Source organism: Mixophyes fleayi, chromosome 2, assembly GCF_038048845.1.
Source record: "Mixophyes fleayi isolate aMixFle1 chromosome 2, aMixFle1.hap1, whole genome shotgun sequence".
NCBI lineage: Eukaryota > Metazoa > Chordata > Amphibia > Anura > Limnodynastidae > Mixophyes > Mixophyes fleayi.
The window spans coordinates 182,985,920-183,013,704 of NC_134403.1; the positions used below are offsets into that span (position 1 = coordinate 182,985,920).

At 39.6% G+C, this 27,785-nt stretch overlaps 1 protein-coding gene across 3 annotated transcripts in view; it reads left to right on the forward strand.

Moving 5' to 3' along the window:
• Window positions 1–27,785, forward strand: part of RPH3AL (rabphilin 3A like (without C2 domains)) — a 260,901-nt gene that overhangs the window by 163,175 nt on the left and 69,941 nt on the right. For all 3 annotated transcript variants that reach the window (XM_075195060.1, XM_075195059.1, XM_075195061.1), the window contains exon 6: window positions 19,144–19,312. In XM_075195060.1, coding sequence (XP_075051161.1) covers window positions 19,144–19,312 — 169 coding nt within the window. The remainder of the gene's footprint in view (window positions 1–19,143; window positions 19,313–27,785) is intronic.

A 27,785-nucleotide genomic window follows, 5' to 3' on the forward strand; every position in this document is an offset into this window, starting at 1 on the left:
TATATCCTGGAGTGTTCACAGGAGCACAATTATCTAGCAGTGAGTCTGAGCCATAGGTCATCTGTATATAGTGAATGAAAGCATGGACCATGGTGGATGGAAGTTCCAAAATGTGTCCTGATTGGTCACCATTGCCACCAGGCCAGCACTACATAACCAGGTGCATGCCAGACAGACGTACCTGCAGGACCAGACCGCATATTTCACTGAGGGAGGCAACTATTGGTAAGAGACCTGAAATCCTCCATCTTTAACACAGTGCTTTGATGGAACCTTATACAGATTAAAATGCTGAGACAAAGTTGTTGTGACATCACTAATATTTCCCTTATGTATGAATCAATAAATCCACAGTGTGCATTTCTACAAGCAAGGCTGCACATTTGCCAGTCACTAATTGTTTAGTTAGAGAAACACCTCTCTCACAACATGGCAGAGGGAAAAATATACATGCAATGTCAAATAGTGGCTGTTCTTTAATCTTCTCATGTGTTTGCGGGTTTTTTTAATAGCTGACATGACCCAAAAACTGTATTCTTTCACTAAAATATCTGGATAGTACATATTTCTGTGTTGCTTTCTAAATGATTGCATAATTTCAATTCTGGTGCTTTTGTTTTGAATGGGATTCTGTCCATGGTGCTAATTTTAACATTTGATACACAAGTAACCTCTCTTCTCGTAGAACACTATTTGAATACATTATTGACACAAAACAATGCATTTCATATTCTGGCAAACTTCACCATGTATTTAATAGCAGTGACAGATGGCCTGTTAACATAGCTAATATTAAACTTGTCAAATCAGAATGTCAGGGCAGATATGTATCACTTCTGTATAATAGGCTTTCCACATATTGCCATTTGTTTTGAAAGAATTGACCCTTAGGCAATCAGTGTTTATACAATGGGTTTAGGTATGCATTAATTGTGTATTTCACCATGATATTCTACTGGTAATCAAGACATTGAGCTGACATTTAAACATGCAGTGGTTTTAATATGAATTTCCTTTATGTACAGAAAATGTGATAGGAATAATATCAATTTTCTTTGAGCCTGTGGAAATTCTCTAGGGCACAACACAAGTCTGTAAAATAAATTTCACATCTGATCTGTAGTTTTTTTGAACATACGCAATCTGCATTTTAAATCGGATACATTTTGATACCAATATACTCTTTCATTAAAAGAAAACTGAACCCTAAAATGATTTGAAGCATTACCGTAAATTACAATTTTAAGTTGTACCAAAACTTTCCACTGTAGCCATGGGTGGAAGACATTAGTGGGCCCAAGGCAAAGATTGCAACGGCTAAGTTCATTATCCATGCGCAATTTTTTCTGTTGGATCCCAAAGTAGAGTGTATCATGTTTGAAGATGGCAGTACAATAAAAAGTTATTTTCAGCTGGTGCAAATTACACTTTGAGAGGGTTTTGTAAAGAAGAATTCGACAGAAAACTTAAAATGTCACTATTTTAAGCTAAAGTACATAGTATTTTAACCTTGGGTTGCAGTGTTATCTTGATATGGTGGAACACCCAATATCTCTAACTGCTTAGTGTTGCTTTCCTCTGTGCTGCTGCAGCTTGTCTGTACCTTATGAGCCTTACATTAGTGTCTGAAAAAAGGTCAGCACTAAGCAGCACAGAAGAAAGCAGCATCAAGCATCTGCCACATCAGAGGAATGCCACACTCCAGGTAATTATTACCCAGTCATCTATCTAAACATAGAACACCCAAAACACCCAAAAGTAAATTCTACATTTTACATGTTTAGGATGTGAGGAGTTACGATCAGAGTTCTGTTATGACTTCATTTAAGATTCAGGCATGGCTGTTTTTTTGACTAATGCTAAATCTATGATTAAAGTTTTGGATATCCCTTGAGCCCTAGGTCAATGCTAGGGAATGTACACATTTAGGGCTAGATTTACTAAAGGGCGGTTTGGTAAAACCGCTAGTTTTCTGCAGTTAAAACTGCCATTAAAGCAGCCAGAATTGACATTTTACAAAACCATTACTTTGCAAATAGCCATCCCAATTTCAACAATGTGGAACATACAAACAGCTGGATTTACTAAGCTGGGGTAAACCACCGCAAAACCGCATCCAAGTGGACAAAATAAAAGAGGTGGTTGTGAGTAGCAAGATTGCTCAAACTGCAATAATTTTGCCCCTTAATAAATATTGATCGCCCCAATAATTTAAATGTCAATGATGCTTCCTCTTATGTTCTGAATGACAAAATAAATCAAACAGCATGTTTGAGCTATTAAGCCATTCAGAAGCAAGTATTAAAACTATCCTGTCCTGTCTTTGGATGGCAGTTTTAACCAAACCGCGGGCGGTTTAGCTGTTTTTAATCTACCACACATCGCCAGCCATTTTAAATTGCAGTCTCAAACCGCCCTATAGTAAATGCGGCAGTTTGGACCACTTAACCGCCGGCAATGTGTGGCTGTTTAAAACCGCCACCAAACTCACATCCTAGTAAATCTAGCCCTCAGCCTATTTAGCAGATATTACTGTTTAAACAAATTGCACCTTGATTTCACCAAAGACAATGTCCATAATTCACAATATACTGAAGCCAATGTTTTAACAGAAAGAGAAACATTGGCTTCACGGTATTGTGTGTTGTAAAGAATGCTATTTATTTTTTGTCTTTTGCTTGTTTATATTTGATTAGAAAGATTTTGGAATTTTTTAGCCTAATCTTATTCACCCAACAATACACTAAAAAGAGCTGAGCAGTCTTCACGTTGAAACAGGTTGTATTTCCTTTATTAACACATGTGCCCCTATTGCTTCCTCAGCAACAATTCAGCTTTCTATTCATTTGCAATCAGCAAGGCTTTCATATTCCACAATTTTACTATTTTACCATCAATGCCCAACTGGTTACTTTCCCTGCCTGAGGAAATTTTTGGGCATCAGTATTACTGTACTCCTGTATACTCTTTCCATGTAAGAGAGAAATTGTCTCTTTTCTTAGCAACCTCCTGTTCCCTTGCTCTTTAGCTTTTTAAACTAATTCCTTATGCCGTCAGTGTTGTCTGTATTTAGATCCTTGTGTGTGTATGTAGTTGGTCCTTTTGATATATAAACTGTTTGGTAATGATACATGTGTCAATATACAATATTAATATGATAAAATGGACACATAAGAGCACTTCATAAGTGTTTTTTAAACCCATTGGGGCATATTTAAGAAAGCACAATAGTGCTCTTACCGGGAAATTAAGGTCCCTCCGTGTCCTCCGCATATTTATGAAAGGTGCATCGCAGCAGATATCATGGATATCTGCTGCTTTGCACTCCTCTTCGTTTTTGGGAGCAGTCACCATTCAACAGTATGGTGACTGCTTCCAGCCGCAATCTAAGAAGTTCCGTACATCTAACAAGCTGGCGTACATTATCATAATTGAAAAAATCCAATGCTGTCAGCTCTGCTCCGAAGAGCAGAGCTGGACAGCGCATGTGTGGAGGGATCACATGATCCCTTCCTGTCACTCACAGCTCTCTCTCTGCAACGATAGTTGCAAAGACAGAGCAGGGATCTTTGTGCGCATGTGCAGTTCTTCAAAATGTACATGCGCAATTGAAGGATGAAAAGGACCTGGAGGAGATCCTGAGACAGCGCTTCCGAAGAGGGGGGTAAGTATGATTTATTTTTATCACAGAAACAGCAGTTTTTCGGAACTGCTGTTTCTGTGATCCGTTGTTCATAAATTTGAGAAATAGTTCAATCCTTATCCATGCAATAAGGATTGATAACTATTTCTAATTTTTGCCGATGATTGATAAATGTGCCCCATTATCCCTTCCATTACTTTACTTTTATGGAATGTTACCTTATGGGGAATCAGCCCTATATATTAGATTTTCAACAAAGTTTGGAAAAGGTGCTATAAATAAAAATATTACACGAGTGGGTTGACATTCTTAATATTTTCGTTTCTAAACAAATAACAGAATTTCAACCTAATTCCATTGATGCAAGTTTGCTCATTTCTGAAATTAAATTATGCATTATCTTGAGAAACATCCAACTAAAGTAATACATTTTATGAAAAAATGTATTTGGCTTAGTAATAGTTGCTGACAACACAAGTTCCGATTATCCGCTAAAATTTATAAAAATGTTATTGTCCAATATAATTTAATTTCCACGATATAAATACAAATGAAAATTGTGACGCTGTCACAAAGTGTTCTTCATAACAATATCCCACCGTCTTATAAATGAGTCCCTCCTTTTCTTTTAATGTGTGAAATTGCTCCGTTTGAGTATAGGAAAAAAGAGAAAACATATATAATGTATTAACTTTAAAACAAATACACCCAAGTGTACTGCGTAGCTCCAATTAGAGAATGAATAGTGCCTGTGATTAATTAGTTCACCAACTATCCACCATAAATAGGTTAGCAGGTCGTAGAGCTTCCACCAAAAATCCCCTTTGGTATTGTACTTACTCAATAACGCTTAAGATCCAGCATATCGCATAAATTATTTTCTTGAAATATTTTCTCTTCTTTCGATATTCAGATATGTAAATTAAGAAAATTACAGATATGGCATAATACCTTCTATTAAACTTGGATATTTGATAAACAAAATCACTTAAAAGAAACATAAAGAAAAACACATTCAAAATATTTCCTATGAAGTATACTTATGTGTATATTCCTGCTATGGAAAGGTAAGTCAGGAGCGGATAAAAGGATATTGTGTTTGCTTCTGAGGTGTGGTGGCACCTTTAGGAAAGGGGAGCTGCAGTTTTTCACTGGAGCGCTGGTTTATACCTGTTTATAATAGTTGAAGTTTGCTCCATTCACTTGTAAAATGCAAGCAAGCTTTCAAGTTAAGTTTTAACAGCTGTGACTAGGCTGATTATGTGACTGAATTACATCATAAAGAGTTTTTGTGATGTCACTCAGCTTGGGTATAAAAGTTAGGGCTTGTCACAGAAGAGTTACCACATGCCTATGAATTAACATGTACTGTATTTCACATCACAAGAAAAAAGGATTTGGGATATATGAAAATATAATTTCATCCCACTTACTGCATTGTTTTGATTGTATTGATCATTTCTCGTGCAGTGAAACCTTGTTATAGGAATGGAGGGTACAAGATGGTGAAGGAAGTCAAGACGATTACATTCTTCTTGTGTCTGGACCTCTAGCACTTGCCTAAACTGTTTAGTCAGTAATCCAGTCCCAGTGTTAGTTGGCTAATGACTGAAATATAGGTAATTGCTTAGAAACTATATATATTTTCTTTATTTGCAGTTATTTATATAGCACCTACATATTATGCATCACTTTACAGTGAAAATTTAATCATTTACATGAGTCCTTGCCCCAGTGGTTAATTGTTGTCAGAGGCCAATTAACCTACCAGTATGTCTTTGGAGTGTGGGAGGGAACTGAAGCACCCGGAGACAACCCACATAAATTCAGGGATAACATACAAACTTCACACAGATAGGGCCTTTCTCTGAGTAAAAACCCATGGCCCCAGTGCTGTAAGGCAGCATTGCTAACCATCGTGCCACAGTGCTGCCCCATAATGAGAAATTGATGCCCAATTAATACTAGTTGAAGTATTAATCAGAAGATAAAAATGTAAGAAAAAACACAGAAAGAATTAGCAAGTAGCTAATACTTAAATTTAATTCTAAGTACATTTGGTGTCGGGGCTCTCCTGTAAAAAAAATACGGTATTTATCTGTTAATGATTAGAAAGAAAACCTGTGGAAGAGTTAAGTCTAAAATATTTCTCTTATGTACTATATCAAAATGTGAAGTGCTGCAGATAACTTGCAGTATTGTATTTTTATATACTTGCTAATTACATGCTGGAGATAAATACATTTTGCTATCCATATTGGTTAGCTTCTGGTAGCAAACTCCTATACATATAACCATTAACCTATGCTGTTACAGTTGCACTTTTTCATCAATTGCTTTATCCATGCAGAGCTTTGATTTTTCCACTTCAAAGCATAAGACCATACTCTGATGATCCTTTTCTGGGGCATTTCTGTTGGGTGATTTCTTGAGCCATAATTTGCGATTCAGATTGTATTCCCTTAGTAAATTAACAAACCTGCCATGAACTTTCAGAAGATCAAAAGGATCAGAGGCATAACAAGATGGCTGAAGGGACACAGATAAAAATAACCTAGGCTGCATTCAAAATATAAGTTTTAATTTTCTTTTCTGTATTAGCTGATCTCTTTCTGGCAAAGTATTTTAGTTATTCATTCAATACACTATGACAAGTATCCAAACCTTAATCAGTCATTCTGTCATGCACTACTTGCCCATATATAATTTATATTTTTCTCTATATCTGTTATTTCACATTAAACACATTTTTATATCACAACTAACTTTAATAAACGTACACTGAAAATAGTGGCATTATTGAAGTGTGATTTTGAAATACTAGAACCTGTCATTTACAAACGGTCTGGTTTCTTTTGCCAAATGAGTAATGTTCTTTTATTCTAAAAAACAAAACATTATATACATTTAATTATTTTTTATTTTATCATGCCAACATGATGATATTAAGAAATAGTAACGGGACCAACAAATAAATGTTCATATTTTGCCATACAGTAGTGCCTCCAGTTCATATTATGCCATATAGTAGTGCCCCCACTATATACTACTATATAAATTATTATATGTATCTTTTTATGCTTTACTAGTCTATTATCTCCTGTCCTCTGGGTGATCATTTTGTAGACTTATTCCATACATACCATTAATATATAATTTATGTTAATTAAGTATTTTATATTTTATTTAGCAAGATGCCCATTCTTTACATAGGATATCCCAAAAAATAATGTTATTCTTGTTTAGTTGTTTTAAATGATTACTACATTTACAGTGTATATTTGGTTTCAATACTTCCTGTTACCAACATTAGGGGATCTTCTGGTAGGGCTCAGGATGTGGAGGGTTCTTCATGTTGCTGGCTCTTGAGCAGGTGACATACAGCTATTTGTGTGAGAAGCATAGATTCCCCAACTTGACACTTTGAAAGGCTGTCCCTGAACCTTGTTTATAGTGATTTCAAAAACACAACTTAATGGGGAACTCAAAGAGGCAGTCACTGGACATGAGTGTAATATGAAGGCACTTGCAGTCAGGTTCCGTTGCAGTTGAGTTGTGCAACATAACGTTCTGCAGCAACCTAATAGGGACACCAATCTTCAGTGCCTGTTTTTAAGGAGGCATTCAAGGAGGGTTGAAAGAGTTGAATTCCACATGATCATTCATTAAGCTGTACACTGATTTGTAGGTTCTCTTTTTACCAGAGAAATAGCATAGCAGGTACTTATTGATGGCTATGGAGCTGTCATTCTTTGGTGTTAGAAACATAATAATATTCAATTTCGCTATTCAAGTCTTAACAATTTGGGAGTTTTCCCATGATGATGACGTTTCATGCATATGTGAAATGTGTGACAGATTTTAATGTTATCATCAATTTTAATTTTTAACATTTTGAATTAAAATAAGCCTAAATTAGACTGCGATATGTCACATCAGCAGACATAATCACAAAATTAACAATGTGTGTGTGTATATGGTTGCTGTGTTTGTGTGTGCATGAATGTGTTTTATATACAGCTCACATTCAGCTGGTAACTGACTATTGTAATATCACAAGGCTGCTTATGATGTAAGTCAGATGATCAGCCTAGTAAACTCTTAAATCTCAAGCTGCCTGCATTTTACAACTGAATGTAAGAATGCACGTGCTTCCTCATAAGGAAACAAAGAATGCTCCATAGGCTGGTACGTAGGCCCCAATTCATCCTGCCAGTTGTGACCTAATCGCTAAAGTGTGACAAATTTCAACTTTCTTTGTCTTCTGGAAGAGGATTAAACATTTTCAGACATACATAGGTATATCCACGTAGTGTTGTATAACCCAAGACTATCTTTATACTTTGTCCTTCATATTTAAATAATAGCATGACACTATGTATTATATATATATTGATATTGTGTATAAATGTGTGTGTATGAGTACATATATATATATATAAACAAAAAAAAGACATAGCTCCTCTGTATTCTCCATGTACAGACTGGAGTGCTCACGTGTGTACAATAAACAGGGATACTCTGCACTCTCCAAATACGTATTTAGTGCTGTACTAAGTACTTTTCTATTTTAAAAACAGAGAATGTTAGTACCACATATTGCAATATATGTTAAGCTGACGGACTCACTCCAAAGTCTTCCCATTCTGGTCAGTCCTAACATGATCAAATGCTATGCTTTTTATCTGGGCTGAAAAGCTTACCTGCACACAGCTTTTAAAGCCAAGTTTTTCCCAAGCACTAGCAGCCATGGGAGACCTGAGACTCACCTGACACATGCTGGAATTAATTAATGTAAAGAATGGGGTGAAAGAGAGATGGACTTACATTGTATAAACAAAAAAAGACATAGATCCTCTGTACTCTCCACATACAGACTGGGGTGCAAGAGGGGGTTGTCCACATTGTATAGACAAAAAACAGGGATACTCTGCACTCTCCAAATATGTATGTGTGTGTGTGTGTGTGTAAATTACTCTCATTGACACTTATCCGCTTCCTTTGTGCTTTTGACATGTTAATAAACGCATAAAAAATAAGATAGGCAAAATCAGTGTAATAAGGGCCAGTGGGCCTGATTCATTAAGGGATTAATTCTTTCTAATTTGCAGCTTGTTTTTGAGGCAGTGATCAAGGAATTTACTCCATCACTTGTTTGTCATACCCTGCATGTCTTCTGTGCCATCTTTGTCTACAGTTGCCCAAGCCTTCATGTTCTATTCAGTTTGAACAACCATGTGTCCCTAAAAAGACTCCTAAGAAAAAAGAAGGCAAACGGTTCTTCTGGGTCTCAGCTCTCTGCTAACGTAGTTTCTGTGCCTTTTCCATCCTTGGACGAGGACTTTTCAGCTACATGCCCAATTTTGGACTATGACTTTTTTGACAAGTCCTGGTAATTTGGGTGTCTGGAGTTCCCTTAAAGGGGAGGGGGGGGGGGGTACTGTCACGATCTGCCTTCGTCTGCTTTGCAACATCTCCCTATAGGATGATTGGTGGTATGAAAGCAAGGACTGAAATGTTTTCAATTATGTTTTTAAATGAATGTTGGGAAACTACAATCCAGCTCTGATTTTTCTCTTATTTAAATTACATACATCTATTAAGCTAACACAGCGTTAGTTTAGAATGTTCAGCAATGGCTGGTCCTCTGTGGAATAAGATTGTTTAGTTTGGTTGCCCTGGTTGTCATACAATGACATACAGTCAAATGAGCCACCCCCTACATTATGTGTTCCCTTTTCTGCCACTGGTGTAACGGGAGGTATAGATACTACAATGAAAGTCTCTCCTTCCACTGCATCATAAAAGACAGAAAATAATGTTAATGTGAGATCCTACTAAAGGTATTCCTGAGACCAGAATAATAAAACATTGTAAATCATTTTCTGCATAATTTGATATATTGGGACATTCTAGTAAAGGCAATATAATAATTCATCCGAACATATGTGTGTGTGTATGTGTGTGTGTGTGTGTGTGTATATATATATATATATATATATATATATATATATATATATATATATATATATATATATATATATATATATATATATGTACTATATAAATGCCTAGTGGCGTGTGTGAAAAAAAAAAACAAGCTGCAGCGCCACCTGCTGGGCAGAGTTATACACTGACCTATATATTTCTTGAAGAAGTGACAGTTGGGAGTGGTTGGTGGTTGCCGGGGGTGACAGTGGGGAGTTTTTAACACCTTAAGTAGTTTGATGAAGGATGTGGCGATGAAGATGAAGGATGAGGTGATGGAGAAAAATGATGAGGTGGTGACATGTGGACAAAACCACGTTAAAAAAGGGCGCTTACGTCGGGAAGTAACTCTCTTCCCCTGAGGAGGCCTGGGCTAGGCCCAGATGCATAACAAGAACCTTTTTAACACCTTAAGTAGCTTGATTTGACTAGAATGCATGAGTATCATGCACGGGTTAACTTGTGTATATATATATTTATTTAAACATTTAATTTTATATGTAGAAAGTTTATTTTTTTTCTTAATACATTTAAATTACCTTGGTACCCTGGTGGTTCCTATGTACTGATTCTCAAATTCATCTGAATAATGTGGTACCAACTGAACTGTTTGTGCACTTGGAGACTGTGTGTTACTGGGGCAGTATAGGGCCAGATTATTTTTAGAAATTAGTTTCTCCTTATTTGCATGTTGATTTTATTTGTGGTGTCACTGGTGGGTCAGAAAAGTGACAGTATAATACAGTTTGGTAAGTGTGTAAGATATGATGTAGGGGTATAGGGTATGGTACCAGCTCTGTGTCATCTAACCATGCTCATCACTATTTCTGAAATATAGTGGGTTAAATAGCTCCTACCTTGCTTTCTCTGGTTGCATGCGAAACAATCTACCCTGAACCAGGGAGTTTGTATATAATGCCACAACCCCATTGCTCTAATGGCAAAGCACATGTTCTTGACAGGCTCACAGATTTTGCAAGCTATATCGCTGTGACTTTCAAAAAGTACGATGATGTAGTATAAAGGTTAATTTGTTATTTTCTATCAACCGAAAGCAGCACATATATGTTTAATACAGTGGACTTACTGGTTTGTGAAAATGAAGTAAGCTGTGCCTACAAATTGTACTATTAACTTTATTCTGAATACTGTTCTGTCCATTTCCGATGGTACTTAGCTCTCCGCTAGCAGTCAATCAGCACTCCACATGTAACTGTACAAAGTGAGGTCTACATTTTTCGTTTTAAACATTCTTCATACAACTTCAAATATTGCAAACTATGTAAGAAATTAAGCATTTTGTTAATGATTTGGGAATTTTTTGTGTGGAATCAAGTTGCTCTACAGTTTTCAATTAAGTGTTAGCTTGACATAGGCGCCGCAGCATTAATGCTTTTAAAGCTGAGTAATGAGCCTCCATTTTAGCACTTGACATGCCTTTGAGTTGGTAGCTTCTACAGATTGGTGCTGTGATTAAGTGACTGAATAGACTCTAGCGCTACCGACAGAAAATTGGTTTAAGCCTGCTGAGCCCTTGGAATGATCTTATTGAGCTAAGATTTTTCAATGTGTGACTGTCTGTATAAGCTCTTTTGTCTATGAATTTATTCAATGTGTTACTGTCTGTAATCATGTTACTTCTTTTATATATAGCTCAAGCCTTCTGAGGAGATTTGTTTAGTTTTCCAGCGCAAAAATGGATGGTGTATGTCAGAATTACATATGCACTACTAAGACATAGTTGTAAATTTGAATTGCAGGCTCCTTTAAGTGCAAACCTGCATTTGTTCATAAGTTTGAGCAGTCAAGTCCCTTCCCTTAAACAGGGACGTGTAACTTGAAATTACTACTTTACCTTCAACGCTAACTAATACCTAACAATTACTATTGTGGTAATATATCTCATTGTTCTCTGAATTATTGGTTAAAATCATCATTTGAAATTTAATTTTAAACCTATAAAAGCCTAAGCAGAAAAGAGTCTGTATCCAAGATGGTTGCTGACAGGAAGTTTTCTCAACATAGTCCTCAAAGTTTGTAAATAGTAGCCGATTAGAAAATGGTAGAAATATAGAGAGTATCAGACAGTCTTACAGATAGCCATATACAATTAAGTTAACATTTTTACAGCATACTTGCCTACTTTGAGCAGGTTCTTTCCGGGAGAGGGGCATGACGGGAGGGGGCGGAGCGCGTATTGCGTCATTTTGGGACGGCAGTAGCGGGATGCGGGAGATTTGCCAGCTCTCCCGGGTGTCCATGAGACTGACCCGAACTTCGGGAGTCTCCCGGACATTCCGGGAGAGTTGGCAAGTATGTTTTACAGGAGAACAACTTTAATTACAATTCAGGTTGCATAAGGTCTGGTTATATCAAGACAAATGCCTACCTTGGGTACAAAAGGTGTAGTATTTATGCTATTTAATTTCTTTGCTGGCATCATTGTTTCAGTAGTAGCCCTGATCACACAATTTCCTGTATGATTGCAGTACAGTTATGATCAGTTTATATATTTATTTTCCATTAGACATTTTCACAGAGAACCCTTTTAATGAAAATTAGAAAAGTCAACTTTCATTTTAAAAATTTGAATTAGAAAGGTGAGTTTCTTAACAGGACAGAAAAAATAAAGTATCATTGCAGCCAAGTTACAGTATCATGGGGTTAATATATTGGTTATAAGCAATAAAGGGTATTTTGTAAACATAGATAAATGGCTTTAAAGCTCAAAAGTGTACTACCTTGACTTCTATTCTTGATTTCATAAACTTCTATACCTGATGGAAATTATGTTATCATTTAGAAAAGATCAGATGAGTATGTTTAAAATTTAGCATGGATTCTTTCCCAGACCAAAAAATATCTGAATTATATTATACTGAGTTACGGTTATATAACAGGGAGGGGTGTTTTCTAGGATGTAACAACAACCTGCTGATCAAAGTTAGATTTGAGATATGTGTTGTACATTGAGGTAGCCAGGTTAAGGCATGCCAGGGAAAGGATGGTGGAGTATAGAGTATTACTGGCAGTAGATTACTTATATCATGTTAACCCATTTGTTTATTTTTATTCGGATGCCTGCTTGGGAAATGAGGGTGGGCAAGTAGATAATGTGAAGAAACGCATATTATGGTGAGATAAACAGATTAGAGAGTTAAAAAATTGATCGTTGTCAAGGTTGAGCAAGTTTTTCATCAGTATATAGGGGATTAGACCAAAGCGACATTAACTATGTTAGTAAGTACTGGCGGTTAGTATTAAATAAGCATTTATCATTATGCTCAACAGATTATAGCATTACACAGACCAGCAGATATTTTATAAATCAATATGTTTCCTGAATGGGTGTAAAAGAGATCTGAGATTGAGCTAGAAAATTGTTAGACCAAGGCAAAATTATAGCTTGGGCTTTCAGCATTTGACTTTGATACTTGTCAAAAATAAAATATTGGCATTAAAGAAAATAAGAAAGCAAACAGAGAAAACCATATCATAAATGGGCAAATATATTTATACTATGAAACTTGCACTGTCACCAGGGCAAATGTTGGTCCCACTGCTGATGGAATCCAAGCAAATACAGTCTGACTTTCCCTAAAACCAGCTCAACCTGGGGGTACTGCTGGGCAACACTAGATGGATGGCTACAAAGAGCCAGGGTTTAGCTTGGGCTCCCCATCCACGGACCCAGTCTTAGCCAGAGTATGGATGGAGTAAAGTAACTTTATGGATCAATAGCTTCCTATTGGTCCAAGTAGGCACACCCCTTCAAGGTTGTTTGCTAAGCTGGATTTTGCTTAGAGAACTGTCTGTATGATCACACCGACACAGCATGCATGCATTACCGGCTTCTCCTAAGAAGTGGTCACACCAGGGCCCAAAATTAATTTCTGATGTCCTAGGAATGGCTCATTCTATAAACTGTTGTCAGTGCTTACTTTGTAGATATAAAATAAAAAGATAATAAAATAAACTGTGATAAAAAGTGGAACTCAAACCCTTCCTGCACAACAAACATTTGTCCATATCGCCACTTCATTACTCCACTAACCTCTAGTTAACACTCATGAACTTTTGTTTTGTATATATTTACGAACTAAAACAGCCTCATCCTGTCTCCAAAATATAAAAGCTCACACGCTTTACAAACATCTTACCTATCTTTCTATCTCTCTGCTTCTAATAGCTGGTGATATATCATCTAATCTAGGTCCCCCACACTCCTCCAGTGCATATATATCAGAGCACTACCAAAATCCAGCAAACCTCAAACACATCACCTGTCTCCAATCTCTTCCAAAATGCTTTAAATGTGCCCATTGGAATGTATGCTCAGTTTCTAACAAACTTGCTTTCATACACGACCTCTTCCTCTCAAACAATCTCAACCTTTTGGCAATAACTGAAACCTGGCTTACACAAATAGACACTGCCTCACCTAGAGCCCTTTCACATGTGGTGTCTATTTCACCCATACCTTCAGACCTGGAGGCAGACAAGAAGGTGGGATTGGACTACTTCTCTCCCCACAGTGCATATTTACAGTTTTACTAAATGTGCCATCACTCTCGTTCACATCTTTTGAAGTATATGCTGTTTGGATTTCAGATTTTTAATCCATTCTCTATTTGTGTTGCTGTGATTTATCACCCCCCACTCCCCAGGAGCGCACCAACAGTTTCTTGAACATTTCTCTGCATGGCTCCCTCACTTCTTATCGTCCAACACCCTCACCATCATCCTGGGTGATTTCAACACCCACATTGCTAATCCATGTTCCAATGCTGCTTCCAAGATACTCTCTATAACCTCCTCCCTTGGCCTCTCCCAGTGGCTAGAATCCTCTACTTATTGGGATGACCATTGCCTGGATCTTGTTTTCTCTAGACTATGGTCAGTTTCTGATTTCCTTAACAATCCTTTCCCCATCTCGGCTCATCACTTTATTAAACTCTACCAAGCTTCTTCATACCCATAGAAATCTTAACTCTATGTGAGGAATTCAATTGACCGCGTTGTTTGTGAGAGCTCTGTAAGCCACGAGCAAAAATCTGCAACAAAATTACTGTACTACCGGTAATAGTGCGCAGACCGCTTTGTTCTCACTAGCAACACAATCAATTGAATTCCCTCCTATTAATTTTCAACAGATTTCCACCTCTCTCCAACACCTTCTCTCCCCAGTCTCTGTGTTCTCCTCCCCTGATATGGCAGCACCTCTGTCAGGCGCCATCCCTGATTCTCCTCTCTTGCTGGGGAAAGACACCGCTCTCTCCTCCCTGCTTCTCCCGTTGCTAGGCAACGGGAGGCTTCCTCTGGCCGGACCTAGGGGGTATGCGCGGCCATTGCTTCGGCAACGGGACGCGCTCCTCGGCTTCCTGTCTGACCACCAATTCCCCTGTCCATCAATGAAATCTCAGTAGCTTCTATATCAGGGAGACTCTGGCACCATTAAGGTGCCAGAGTATCTAGGTCTCCCTATGCTCCAGCACTGCTGTATCCATTACGGTCTCCTGGCTGATCTTCTGTGTACCGAATGGGCTAGTCCTGACATTGCATTGTATCTCCCTCTGGTCTTTTCCCTGTTGCCTGGTTTTGACCCCTGTCTTCCTGAGTTAGCTTTGTCTAATCCTCTGTACCTCGCTTTACCGCACGGGTACAACTCTGCCTGTACGACTACGATTGATCATGGCTCACCCCGCTGGTAGCTTCCTTGGAGGACCATGACCTGCATGCCACTTGCAGCGAATCCCAAACTCCCTTGTGGGGGTCCCTGGCTAAGACCAGTGGTGTGTTAGACTCCGCGTCTCCTTGTGTAGCAGCGCTAATACCTGCAGGTGACCTTCAGCCAGAAACACACTGTGACAACCTCATCAAAACCTAGAAACAGCCCTTGATCAAGTGGCTCAAGCGAATATTCATTTTCCACGTCAACTTCAATGTCAGCCTTGGTACACTAAAGTAACATGAAATCTTCAAAAACTTTCCCGTAAAGGAAAACTTCAGTGGTGTAATTTTTGTACCTCTAATGATATCTTCACATAAACTTCTATCTACCAAAAAATGCTCTGCACACTGCAAAGCAAACATACTTCCAATCGCCCATCTTTGCTCAGGGTTCTAACCCCAAATGCCTTTTTATCACATTACACTGCCACCCCAAACCTTCCGACTATTATCAGTGTCCAGGATCTTGTTTTTCACTTCAAGGACAAGATTATTAATATCAGACTAGAAATGGTATCCTATTTCTCGACAAGCAATCGGCTCAATTCCTTCTCAACACCCTCTAACACCATCTCTTCATTTGATCCCACAAATGAAGACAAAGTATCTACTCTCTTCTTGTCTTCCTACTCTACCTTCTGTCCTCTTGATTCTCTACCCTCACAAATCGGTAGATCCCTGTGTCCTGTGCTCATTCCACCTCTAACTAAAATCTGTAATATCTCTCTCTCTCCTGGTAACTTCACATCATTATACAAGTATGCAGTGATTACTCCTATTCTGAAAACAAAAAATTCTAACCCAAATACTCTCCCATTTTACCATTCCATCTCCCAGCTCCCATACCCCTCCAAGCTTCTAAGGAGACATGCCTACACTTGCCTCACACACTTCTTTTACACAAACAACATATTGGATCCTCTTCAATCAGGCTTTTGTTTGCAGCACTCCACAGAGACTGCGTTGACTAAGGTTGTCAATGATTTGATCACTGCTAAAACTAAAGACCATTACTCTCTTCTAATTATCCTGGATCTCTCTGCTGCATTTGACACTGGTGACCACTCTCTTCTCATACAAACTACAATCCCTAGGTCTTCAAGACACTGTCCTATCCTGATACTCATCCTACCTTTCTAATCACTCTTTCAGTGTGAATTTCTCTGCATCTACCTCTGCTCCGCTTCCTTTATCAGTTGGAGTACCACAAGGTTCAATACTAAGTCCTCTGCTGTTCACTGTCTATATCACATGTCTTGGAAAACTAATAAGCTCCTTTGGATTTCAGTATCCTCTCTATGCGGATGATACCTACATTTATCTATCCTCTCCTGATATCTTGCTATCTGTGCTGTCCTGTGTTACAGAATGTCTTTCTGCCATTTCATCTTGGATATCCTCTCGCCAATTTAAACTTAATCTTTCAAAAACAGAGTTCATAATATTCCCACCCACCAACAGAAGTTGACCTTTCTATTTCTGTTGACAACATGACCATAAATCCCACCCCGTAAGCTCGCTGCCTAGGTGTGAACCTGGTCTCAGAACTATTTTCTGTTCCCCACATCGACTCTATATATAAATCATGTTGCATACATTTAAAAAACATTTCCAGAATATGTACATATCTCAAACAAAACATGCAAAAGCTTTGATTCATGCGCTCATCATCTCCCACATTGACTATTGCAATTCCCTCCTTACTGGTCTTCCCTGAAACAGATTCTCACTCCTAGGGGTAAATGTATCAATCTGCGCTGTTTGCAAGTCGCCGATATTCGGCGACTTTGCAGGGCAAATTTAAAGTGGTAATGTCTTTAAAGGCAAGTTTTGCCTTTAAAGACATTGCCATTTTAAATTTGCACTGCAGAGTCGCCGAATATTGACAATTTGCAAAAACTGCAGATTGATACATTTACCACCTACAATCTATTTTGCACGCAGTTGCTAGATTGATTTTTCTTGCAAATTGTTCTTAATCTGCTGAACCACTCTGTCAGTCTCTACATTGGTTGCCTGTTTTTTACTGAATCCAATATAAGATACTTGTACTAACCTGCAAGACCATTAGCAAAATTGCACCAACATACATCTTCTAACTAAAAATATCTGCCAACTCGACAATTCCGTTCTGTACAAGATCTGAGTCTCTCATTACATGCTCCCATTCCCATTACAGGGCTTTTTTCAAGCTCCAAAAACTATGGCATTCCCCCCTCGCAGAATAAGACTTTCTTGTGGCCTACAAACCTTCAAGCTTTCTCTGAAAACTCACCTTTTCAGGCAAGCATATAATATTCCTCAACCACCATCTTAACCTCACTAGGTTATCCTATTACCACCCTTTGCACACGTTGTCACACACGTTGTCACACAAGACAACAACCCTCTGGCCCCCTGACTAACATTGCTGTTACTGGATCATATAAAATACGAATCACTTTTTACCTTTGCAATGTGGCTGGACCGAAATGCAATATGTAGTCTTAACCTCATGTATCCAACTCCCATTGTCCCATAGACTGTAAGCTTGCGTGCAGGGCTTTCTTACCTCTCTGTGTTACCCAGTATTGTTTATTGCTATGTTTGTCCCCAATACAGAATTTCCTGGCACTATAAAAATAAATGTTGATGATGATTTTCTGAGACATGTTGGGAGGACATTTAAACATTTTAAGGTTATGGTGCCAAAAGAAGTGTGCTGAAACTGCGTTTGTGTGTTCCAGCACAATTAAAGTCCCGATTGTAGTATTGACAACAGTGCTTGAAACATGTCGATTTTATTTCAATACAGTATAACATTTGACTCGATTTTTTTTCAATCTTTGTGTTAAAGATATTTTTTTAGCAATGCAGAATCCCAATTTACCAGCTTTCAGCGTGTTCAAATTTTTCTTGACTATAATAATATATAATTTGCCACTATCATCTTGGTTCAGTAAAAATGCAGCAAATTGGTTATTAGGTTCCAAATTGAGAATGCTGTGTGTTTTCAATCAGAAGAGCGTCATTCCATAAGCTACTTAGAGGACTAAAGATGCAACAGGTACAGAGAGTATTATGCTGGGAAATGTTATTTCCCTTGCCTTGACTAAGATTGTGAACGTTGGAGATTTGATTCCTCTCTTCCCAGCTGTGAACCTGCATAAACTGTGCCTGTTATGTTTCTCAAAACTGACAGACTGTCTAATATGTGTAATTATGCTTTATGTTCTTTGGCAAACAACAGTCTGCAACAGCTTGTAATTACTCTTAATGTCACATTTCCTTATGTTTTTGAGAGTGAGGAGCAGTGGACATGAACAGTAAAAGTTGTAGTAATGTCATGATATCCATTGTCATTTATTTTCATTATGTCAAAATTTAAAATTGCCTTTTTGTTACCATAAATTAACTTTCCAAGTTCATATGTAATAAGCAAAAAACCACCAACATTTATTACAGATATTATTTTTTATATATAGTATAATATTTTAGTTGATTATCCTTTTCCTTTGACTCAAACCTGCTGGTAGTGGCTTTCAGGCATCGCAACAACTTAAAATGAATATATCACTGTAGATTTCAAAAGAGGAATTAACTATTTAATAACAAAACTAATTTTCTGTTTTGAAACAACAACCGATTAAAAAAAATAAAATAATTTATAACACATTAATGCAGTGCTGGCAGTTACATGTCAATTATTTGTTGTTATTATTTTATTTTATTATTATATTATTATTTTAACAGCTTTTTTTAATAGCAAAACACTTTTTTTTTCCTTTTATATCTTTCTACAGGTCTGGAAAAGATCAGGAGCTTGGTTTTACAAAGGTATCCCAAAATATATTTTGCCATTAAAAGTGTCAAATAAAACAAATGAACTTCACCTCAGGCACGCGCAAGCTGAACCTCAAATTCAAGACTCGAGGACAATAAACCGAACATACACTTGGGCAAAAGGAAGAGGTAGGTGGCTTATTGTCAGTAAATTTATAGGGTAGACCATGAAAACATTGAAAATCCTTATGATGTTGTTGTGATGTTTCTGAACAAAATTCCATGATACATGGATACACAGCAGTTCTTCAACAAAAGACATCTATTTTTAAAATACTTTTTTTTCCTTTGACCATTCTGTCTACAAATAGTAAATATAATGCAATAGACTAATTATCCTGATTCTGTATAATTGAGAAATATTGCAGAATAGAAGGCCTTTTCTTCATTTACTACTATACTCAAAGACATTTAAGTCATATTAGCAAGTTTACTTTTTTCTTCTTCTAGGCTTTTAATGACAATTATATTAAGTTTATGCAAAGAGTCAATATTTGCAGTGTTGACACTTCTTTTTGAAGACCTCTGCAATTCACCCTGGCATGCTGTCAATCAACTTCTGGGTCACATACTGACTGATGGCCGCCCATTCTTGCCTAATCAATGCTTGGAGTTTGTCAGAATTTGTGGGTTTTTGTTTGTCCACCTACCTCTTGAGGATTGACCACAAGTTCTCAATGGGATTAAGGTCTGGGGATTTTCCTGGCGATGAACCCAAAATTTTGATGTTTTGATCTCCTGCGGCACCTCGCTACTAATTGAATGGTCCCCCTGTAGTTAATGTGTGAAATGAGGGTCTGGGCATATGTTTTATAGTTGTTGCTAGAGTTTGAAAAAAAATATTGAATAAAGTTTGTGCTTAAATTAAGTGATAATATATCAGGACACTACATAACTACCACAGCATTTACTATTTTCTCATTTTGCTGAGTAGCCAGTACCTCATACTACGCAACACAACACAACACTTGGAGAGCCACAGGTTGGCCAGGCCTATACTAGGCCATTAGTTATCAAAGCGATTTTAGTTGCTAAATACATTTCATTTTATTGAACTATTGATTGAAACCTAATGCTGCTGTTCTCAAGAATACAATTGCAAAACAAATGATATTAGAAAAATTACACCATTTTGCATTAATCTGGGCTGGCCGTGTTCAACAAGAAGTGGATTTTCTATCTCACATTCCACACCACATCATTATTATTATTCTTTAGCAAATGTTACTTCTGGTGATGCCAGCGGGCTGATGGGGATTGATCTGCCTGCTATATCCAAGTAGATCGTGCATAGAGCTATACGATCTTCACTGTTATATTGCTGAAATATCCTCTTGATTTAGATACCAGAACAGTGTCAGGCGCCGCCCGTGATCTCCGGGACGGCCGCCTGCATCCGCTGTCACTTCCGGCCGACGGCTACTGCACCACGAAGCGTTCCCGTTGCTTAGCAACGGGACGCTATGCTAGGCGCTAATCATGACAGCGCACAGCGCTGAGTTCCCATTGACCAATAGGACTATTTAAGCCTTCCTAGTGCTCCCCTCGAGTGCCAGAGTTTCAGGTCTCTACCCTGTCTTCAGCATTGCTCAGTGTATTGCTTGTCTCCTGATTTCTGCCTGCCTGCCTGTAATCCTTGTGACCTGGATTGCCTTGACTACCCCTTTTGGATCTCCCTTTTGTACCGCGCTGCCAGAACATTACCGACCTGGCTTGTCTCGCCACCCCTTTGGATTCTCCTTGTGTACCTGCCTAGTCCTCACCGTTGCCGAACTGGCCTGTCTGACAATCCTCTCGTGCTTCGCTATCTGACTCGTGGAAGGACCGCGACCTGCGTGTTTCCTGCAGCTGAGTCCATACCTGCTTGCGAGGGTCCCAGGGGCACGTTAGACTCCGCACCTTCCTTCGAGTAGTGCCAACAATAGCAGGTACGCTATACTCAGTTGTGACATACAGTTTGGAGGTAGCCACTTTATTTTGTGGACAATATTTCACTTTAGGCAGGTTATATACAATTATTTGCTATCCATCTGAATAGCTTAAAGTTGTTTGTGGGTTTGATCTAGGGATGTGCACCGGCGACTTTTGAGGTCTCGTGTTTTGTGTTTTGGATCCGGATTTTCGTTATTTTTGAGGTTCGGATTTGTCTCGCAAAACACTTGACGAAAGGTCTCGGTTCGGATTTAAGGTATTGGATTCGGATTTTTTTTGAAAAAAACATAAAAAGTTTAAAAATTTCAAGTTTTTGGGCTTATTTTCACTCCTAGGCTATTATTAACCTCAATAACATTCAATAACAAGCATTTCCACTAATTTACAGTGTATTCTGAACACCTCACAATATAGTTATTAGTCCAAAACGTTGCAAAAAGGTATCTTTCTGGACTGCGTAGAAGAGTGGGTCACCACAATATCTTAAAAACCCTGAACTTTTATGATTCGCACCAATAATTGTACCTGGACTGCGTAGAGGAGTGGGTCACCACAATATATATAATAAGAAAACCATCAACTAGTTTGATTCGCACCAATAAATGTACCTGGACTGCGTAGAGGAGTGGGTCACCACAATATATTAAAAACCCTGAACTTTTATGAATCGCACCAATAAATGTACCTGGACTGCGTAGAGGAGTGGGTCACCACAATATATATAATAAGAAAACCATCAACTAGTTTGATTCGCACCAATAAATGTACCTGGACTGCGTAGAGGAGTGGGTCACCACAATATATTAAAAACCCTGAACTTTTATGAATCGCACCAATAAATGTACCTGGACTGCGTAGAGGAGTGGGTCACCACAATATATATAATAAGAAAACCACCAACTTGTTTGATTCGCACCAATAAATGTACCTGGACTGCGTAGAGGAGTGGGTCACCACAATATATTAAAAACCCTGAACTTTTATGAATCGCACCAATAAATGTACCTGGACTGCGTAGAGGAGTGGGTCACCACAATATATATAATAAGAAAACCATCAACTTGTTTGATTCGCACCAATAAATGTACCTGGACTGCGTAGAGGAGTGGGTCACCACAATATATTAAAAACCCTGAACTTTTATGATTCGCACCAATAATTGTACCTGGACTGCGTAGAGGAGTGGGTCACCACAATATCTTAAAAACCCTGAACTTTTATGAATCGCACCAATAAATGTACCTGGACTGCGTAGAGGAGTGGGTCACCACAATATATATAATAAGAAAACCACCAACTTTGTTTGATTCGCACCAATAAATGTACCTGGACTGCGTAGAGGAGTGGGTCACCACAATATATTAAAAACCCTGAACTTTTATGAATCGCACCAATAAATGTACCTGGACTGCGTAGAGGAGTGGGTCACCACAATATATTAAAAACCCTGAACTTTTATGAATCGCACCAATAAATGTACCTGGACTGCGTAGAGGAGTGGGTCACCACAATATATTAAAAACCCTGAACTTTTATGAATCGCACCAATAAATGTACCTGGACTGCGTAGAGGAGTGGGTCACCACAAGATATATTAAAAACCCTGAACTTTTATGAATCGCACCAATAAATGTACCTGGACTGCCTAGAGGAGTGGGCACTGGGCACCACAATAAAATATATAAAAAACCTTCAACAGGTCTGCATTACACTACACATACGGCTGCTCCTCCATCCTCTCCATCATATACATGTTGGAGTTTTAGCGTGTGACAACCTCTTGTTTTTGATAATGTCAGTGCATTTTGAATATTTTTCAATTTGCCCCACACCACTGAATGTACTTTATCTATGATACGCATCTATCTATCTTGACTGCGTAGTGTGGTGGCCCCGGTACACAATTTGGTACCGAGGCCACAATATAATTAAAAAACCCTCCACGTGTCAGAATTCCACCAAACAAGTATCTGGACTGCGTAGTGGGGTGGCCCCGGTACCCAACTTGATACCGGGGCCACAATAAAATAAATACACCCTCCACGTGTCAGAATTCCACCAAACAAGTATCTGGACTGCGTAGTGGGGTGGCCCCGGTACCCAATTTGATACCGGGGCCACAATAAAATAAATACACCCTCCACGTGTCAGAATTCCACCAAACAAGTATCTGGACTGCGTAGTGGGGTGGCCCCGGTACCCAACTTGATACCGGGGCCACATCCTCCAAACATGCTACAGACAATTCGTCATTGAGATCCCATCAAGTATGTTAAAGACAGACAGGGTCCAAGTGTTATTAGTTGACTTTGTAAAGAAAAAAACTGTCCCTGTTGCACATAGTCGTGCAATGAAGACTTACTTTTTCATTTAAAGGCACGATCTTTCAAGTGTAGTGTTTGTAAGTCTAAGTCATATTATACTTTTGGTAAAATTGGTTTTTTTTTGTTCCTCTTTATGTTAATTAATTAGTAATAGAATTAAAGTAGGAAATAGAATTAAATAGAATTAAAGTAGGAAATAGAGTGGTATAGAGTTGTAGTGTGGTATAGATAGAGTGGTCCACACAATATAATAATAAAACCCTCAACTGGTCTGAATTCCACCAAACAAGTATCTTGACTGCGTAGTGTGGTGGCCCCGGTACACAATTTGGTACCGAGGCCACAATATAATTAAAAAACCCTCCACGTGTCGGAATTCCACCAAACAAGTATCTGGACTGCATAGTGGGGTGGCCCCGGTACCCAATTTGATACCGGGGCCACAATACCTCCCTCAAAACATGCTCCAGACAATTCGTCATTGACAGACCCCAGACAGACAGGGTCGTAGTGTTATTGTTTGACTTTGTAAACCCAAAAAAAATGTCCCTGTTGCACTTGCACATAGTCGTGCAATGAAGACTGACTTTTTCATTTAAAGGCACGATCTTTAAAGTGTCAGAAAGAGAGAGAAGACACAGGAGAGGAGAGTTGTAGCTGGGGACCTGGGGTGGAAGCTCCCAGGCTCCCCCAGCATTGCCTGGAAGTCTGAGCGTGGTGACTGAGCCAGGGCAAGGAATGTGTGCCCTGGATGAGGGGGAGAACTCCATGCCACTATAGTGAACCCAAGAGAGAGGGGGACACTGCACATGGAAGAGGCCCTGGAGTGAGGGCTGCTACAAGAGGCATGGTAGCTGTAGTGTCAGATCCTGAGGCTGAGAGTACACAGAGTGACGTGTCAGAGCACAGGAGACATTATCCCCGCAGAGGAGGGATGAGCTGCAGTTGAGAGGTCTGTTGTTGAAATAGGACATGCACACTTTAACAAACCAATCATTTCAGCGACAGGGCCTACCAAACAACTTTGGCTGAAATGATTGGTTTGTTTGGGCCCCCACACCAAAAAAGCTATTCATCTCTCCCTGTACAGACTAAACAGGCTCTACTGAGGCAAGATGTCGTCCTCATCCTCAACCTCTGATTCCTCTCCCCCTACAGTGTGTACTTCCTCCTCATCACACATTATCAATTCGTCCCCGCTGGACTCCACAACCACAGGTCCCTCTGTAGTATCTGGAGGGCAGTGCTGTACTTCATTGAGGAATTGATTATTCATTTTTATAAACATCATTTTTTCAACGTTGTGAGGAAGCAACCTCCTTCGCCGCTCACTGACCAGGTTCCCCGCTGCACTAAAAACTCTTTCCGAGTACACACTGGAGGGGGGACAACTCAGGTAAAATAGAGCCAGTTTGTACAGGGGCTTCCAAACTGCCTTTTTTTCCTGCCAGTAACAATATGGACTGTCTGACATGTCTACTTGGATGGTGTCAGCAAAGTAATCATCCACAATTTTTTCTATTGTGACAGCATCCAATGCAGCGAGAGTAGACATGTCTGCAATAGTTGGCAGGTCCTTCAGTCCGGACCAGATGTTATCAGCATCCCCGCCAGTGCCTCTTTTGGGAAAACTGAGCTTTTTCCTCGCAGCCATAGATGTGGAAGAAAATGAGGGTGGAGCTGTTGGCATGTCACGGTCCTCTTCAGAGGACAATCTCCTGACCAGCAGGTCTTTGCACCGCTGTAGATTTGTGTCCGCCGGAAACAGAGACACAACATACGCTTTAAACCGAGGATCGAGCACGGTGGCCAGAATGTATTCCTCTGACTTTAAAAGAGTGACCACCCTCGGATCCTGGCAAAGCGTACGAAGGGCTACATCCACAAGAGCTACATGCTTGCTGTAATCGCAATGGCTTACCAGCTCCTCCCTCACTTTCTCCAGCTGCTTCTGCAACAGCCTGATCAGGGGAATGACCTGACTCAAGCTGGCAGTGTCGGAACTGACTTCTCGTGTGGCAAGTTCAAATGGCTGCAGAACCTTGCACAACACGGAAATCAGTCTCCACTGCGCTTGACTCAGGCGCATCCCCACTCCTTTGCCTATGTCGTAGGTGGCTGTGTAGGCCTGAATGGCCTTTTGCTGCTCCTCCATCCTCTGCAGCATATAGAGGGTGGAGCTCCAGCGCGTCACAACCTCTTGTTTGAGGTGATGGCAGGGCAGGTTCAAGCTTTTTTGATGTGCCTCTAGTCTGCGGTAGGCACTGGCTGAATGCCGAAAGTGTCCAGCAATTTTGCGGGCCACCGCAAGCATCTCCTGCACACCCCTGTCACTCTTGAGGTAATGCTGCACCACCAAATTAATGGTGTGGGCAAAACATGGGACGTGCTGGAAATTGCCCATATTTAATGCCCGCACAATGTTACTGGCATTGTCTGACACCACAAATCCCCATGAGAGTCTAAGTGGGGTAAGCCACTGGGAGATAATTTCCCTCATTTTCTCTAATATGTTGTCAGCATTGTGCCTCTTATTAAAGCCTGTAATGCACAATGTTGCCTGCCTTTGCATGAGCAGCCATTTTGTAGATGCTGCTACTGATGCAGCTGTTGCTGTTGCTGCGGAAGGGGATGCATCTACCCAGTGGGCTGTCACAGTCATATAGTCCTTCGTTTGCCCAGAACCACTTGTCCACATGTCCGTGGTTAAGTGGACAGTGGGTACAACCGCATTTTTAAGAGCACTGAGGACACTTGATCGTACTTCTCTGTACATTTTTGGTATCGCCTGCCTAGTGAAGTGGAATCTCGAGGGGATTTGGTACCGGGGACACAATACCTCCATCAACCCTCTAAATCCCACTCCACTGATGGCGGACACCGGGCGCACGTCTAACACCAACATTGCAGTTACAGCCGCAGTTATACGCTTTGCAATAGGGTGACTACTATCGTATTTGGTGGTCATGGCAAACGACTGTTGGACGGTCAATTGTTTGGTGAAAGACTTAGCGGTCTTACGACTTCCCCTCTGGGAAGATGACCGACTAACAGCAGCAACAGCAGCAGTGGCAGTAGTAGGCGTACCGCTGCAGGATTCCTCGGATGAATCCCGTATTGAGGAGGACTCAGTCTGGCTGGTGACTTGGGCTGCAGGACTGAATCTGATGGAGATTGTGGAGGAAGTTGACGAGGAGGGTGTTGCTGGTGTGTATCCAACTGGACCACGGGATTTAGGTGTCCCTGTACCGATGAGGGTCCTAGCCCCAGTTCCTGAACTAACCACTGAACTATGAAGGTTATTCAGGTGACGTATAAGGGAGGATGTTCCTAGGTGGGCAAGATCCTTACCCCTGCTTATTTGAGCTTTACATAAGCTACATATTGCCATACATTGGTTGTCTGGATTTGGATAAAAATAACTCCAGACCGAAGAGGTGCATTTTTTGGTCTTCTGACCAGGCATGACGATGGGCTTTTTCATCCCATGGACATCAGCTGTTTCCCCCCCTGGTGCCTCATTTACAATAACCACATCACCATCCTCATCATCAAGTTCCTCCACAGCGCCAGCTACATCATCAATAGCCTCCTCCCGAGCCACCTCTTCCCGTACAGTGATGGGAAGGTCAGGCTTGACAACCACCAACACCCTTGGACTCGCCTTGGGGATTTGTGATAATTTCTCTTTAGAAGGCAGAGTTGTTTGCTGTTTTGTTGCTGACAGCATAACTCTCTTCAATTTTTTGTAGGGGGGGGGAGGAGGAGGAGGGCTAAGATCCGTGGGTGAAGCTGAACCACTAGTCATGAACACGGGCCAGGGCCTAAGCCGTTCCTTGCCACTCCGTGTCGTAAATGGCATATTGGCAACTTTACGTTTCTCTTCAGATGATTTTAAGTTTCTCTTTTTGCTACTTTTTCTTAACTTGGGCTTTTTGGATTTTACATGCCCGGTACTACGAGATTGGGCATCGGGCTTGGAAGACGACGTTGATGGCATTTCATCGTCTATGTCATGACTAGTGGCAGCAGCTTCAGCATTAGGAGGAAGTGGGTCTTGATCTTTCCCTACTTTATCCTCCAAATTTTTGGTCTCCATTATATGTAGCACAAGATACTGCAGAATGTGTGAACTTGGTAATATTGCAGTACCAATGGACTTATACTGCTGGATTGGTTTTGCAAATTTGGTTATAATTATTATATATTTTTTTTTTTTTAAATTTTTTATTATTTTTTACTTTTTTTTTATTTTTTAAAAACTTGGGAATAATGGGGAAATAACTATGCCCTTAGAAGCACAGAGCACAGGACACAGCACCACTGGACTGAACAGGACACGGCAC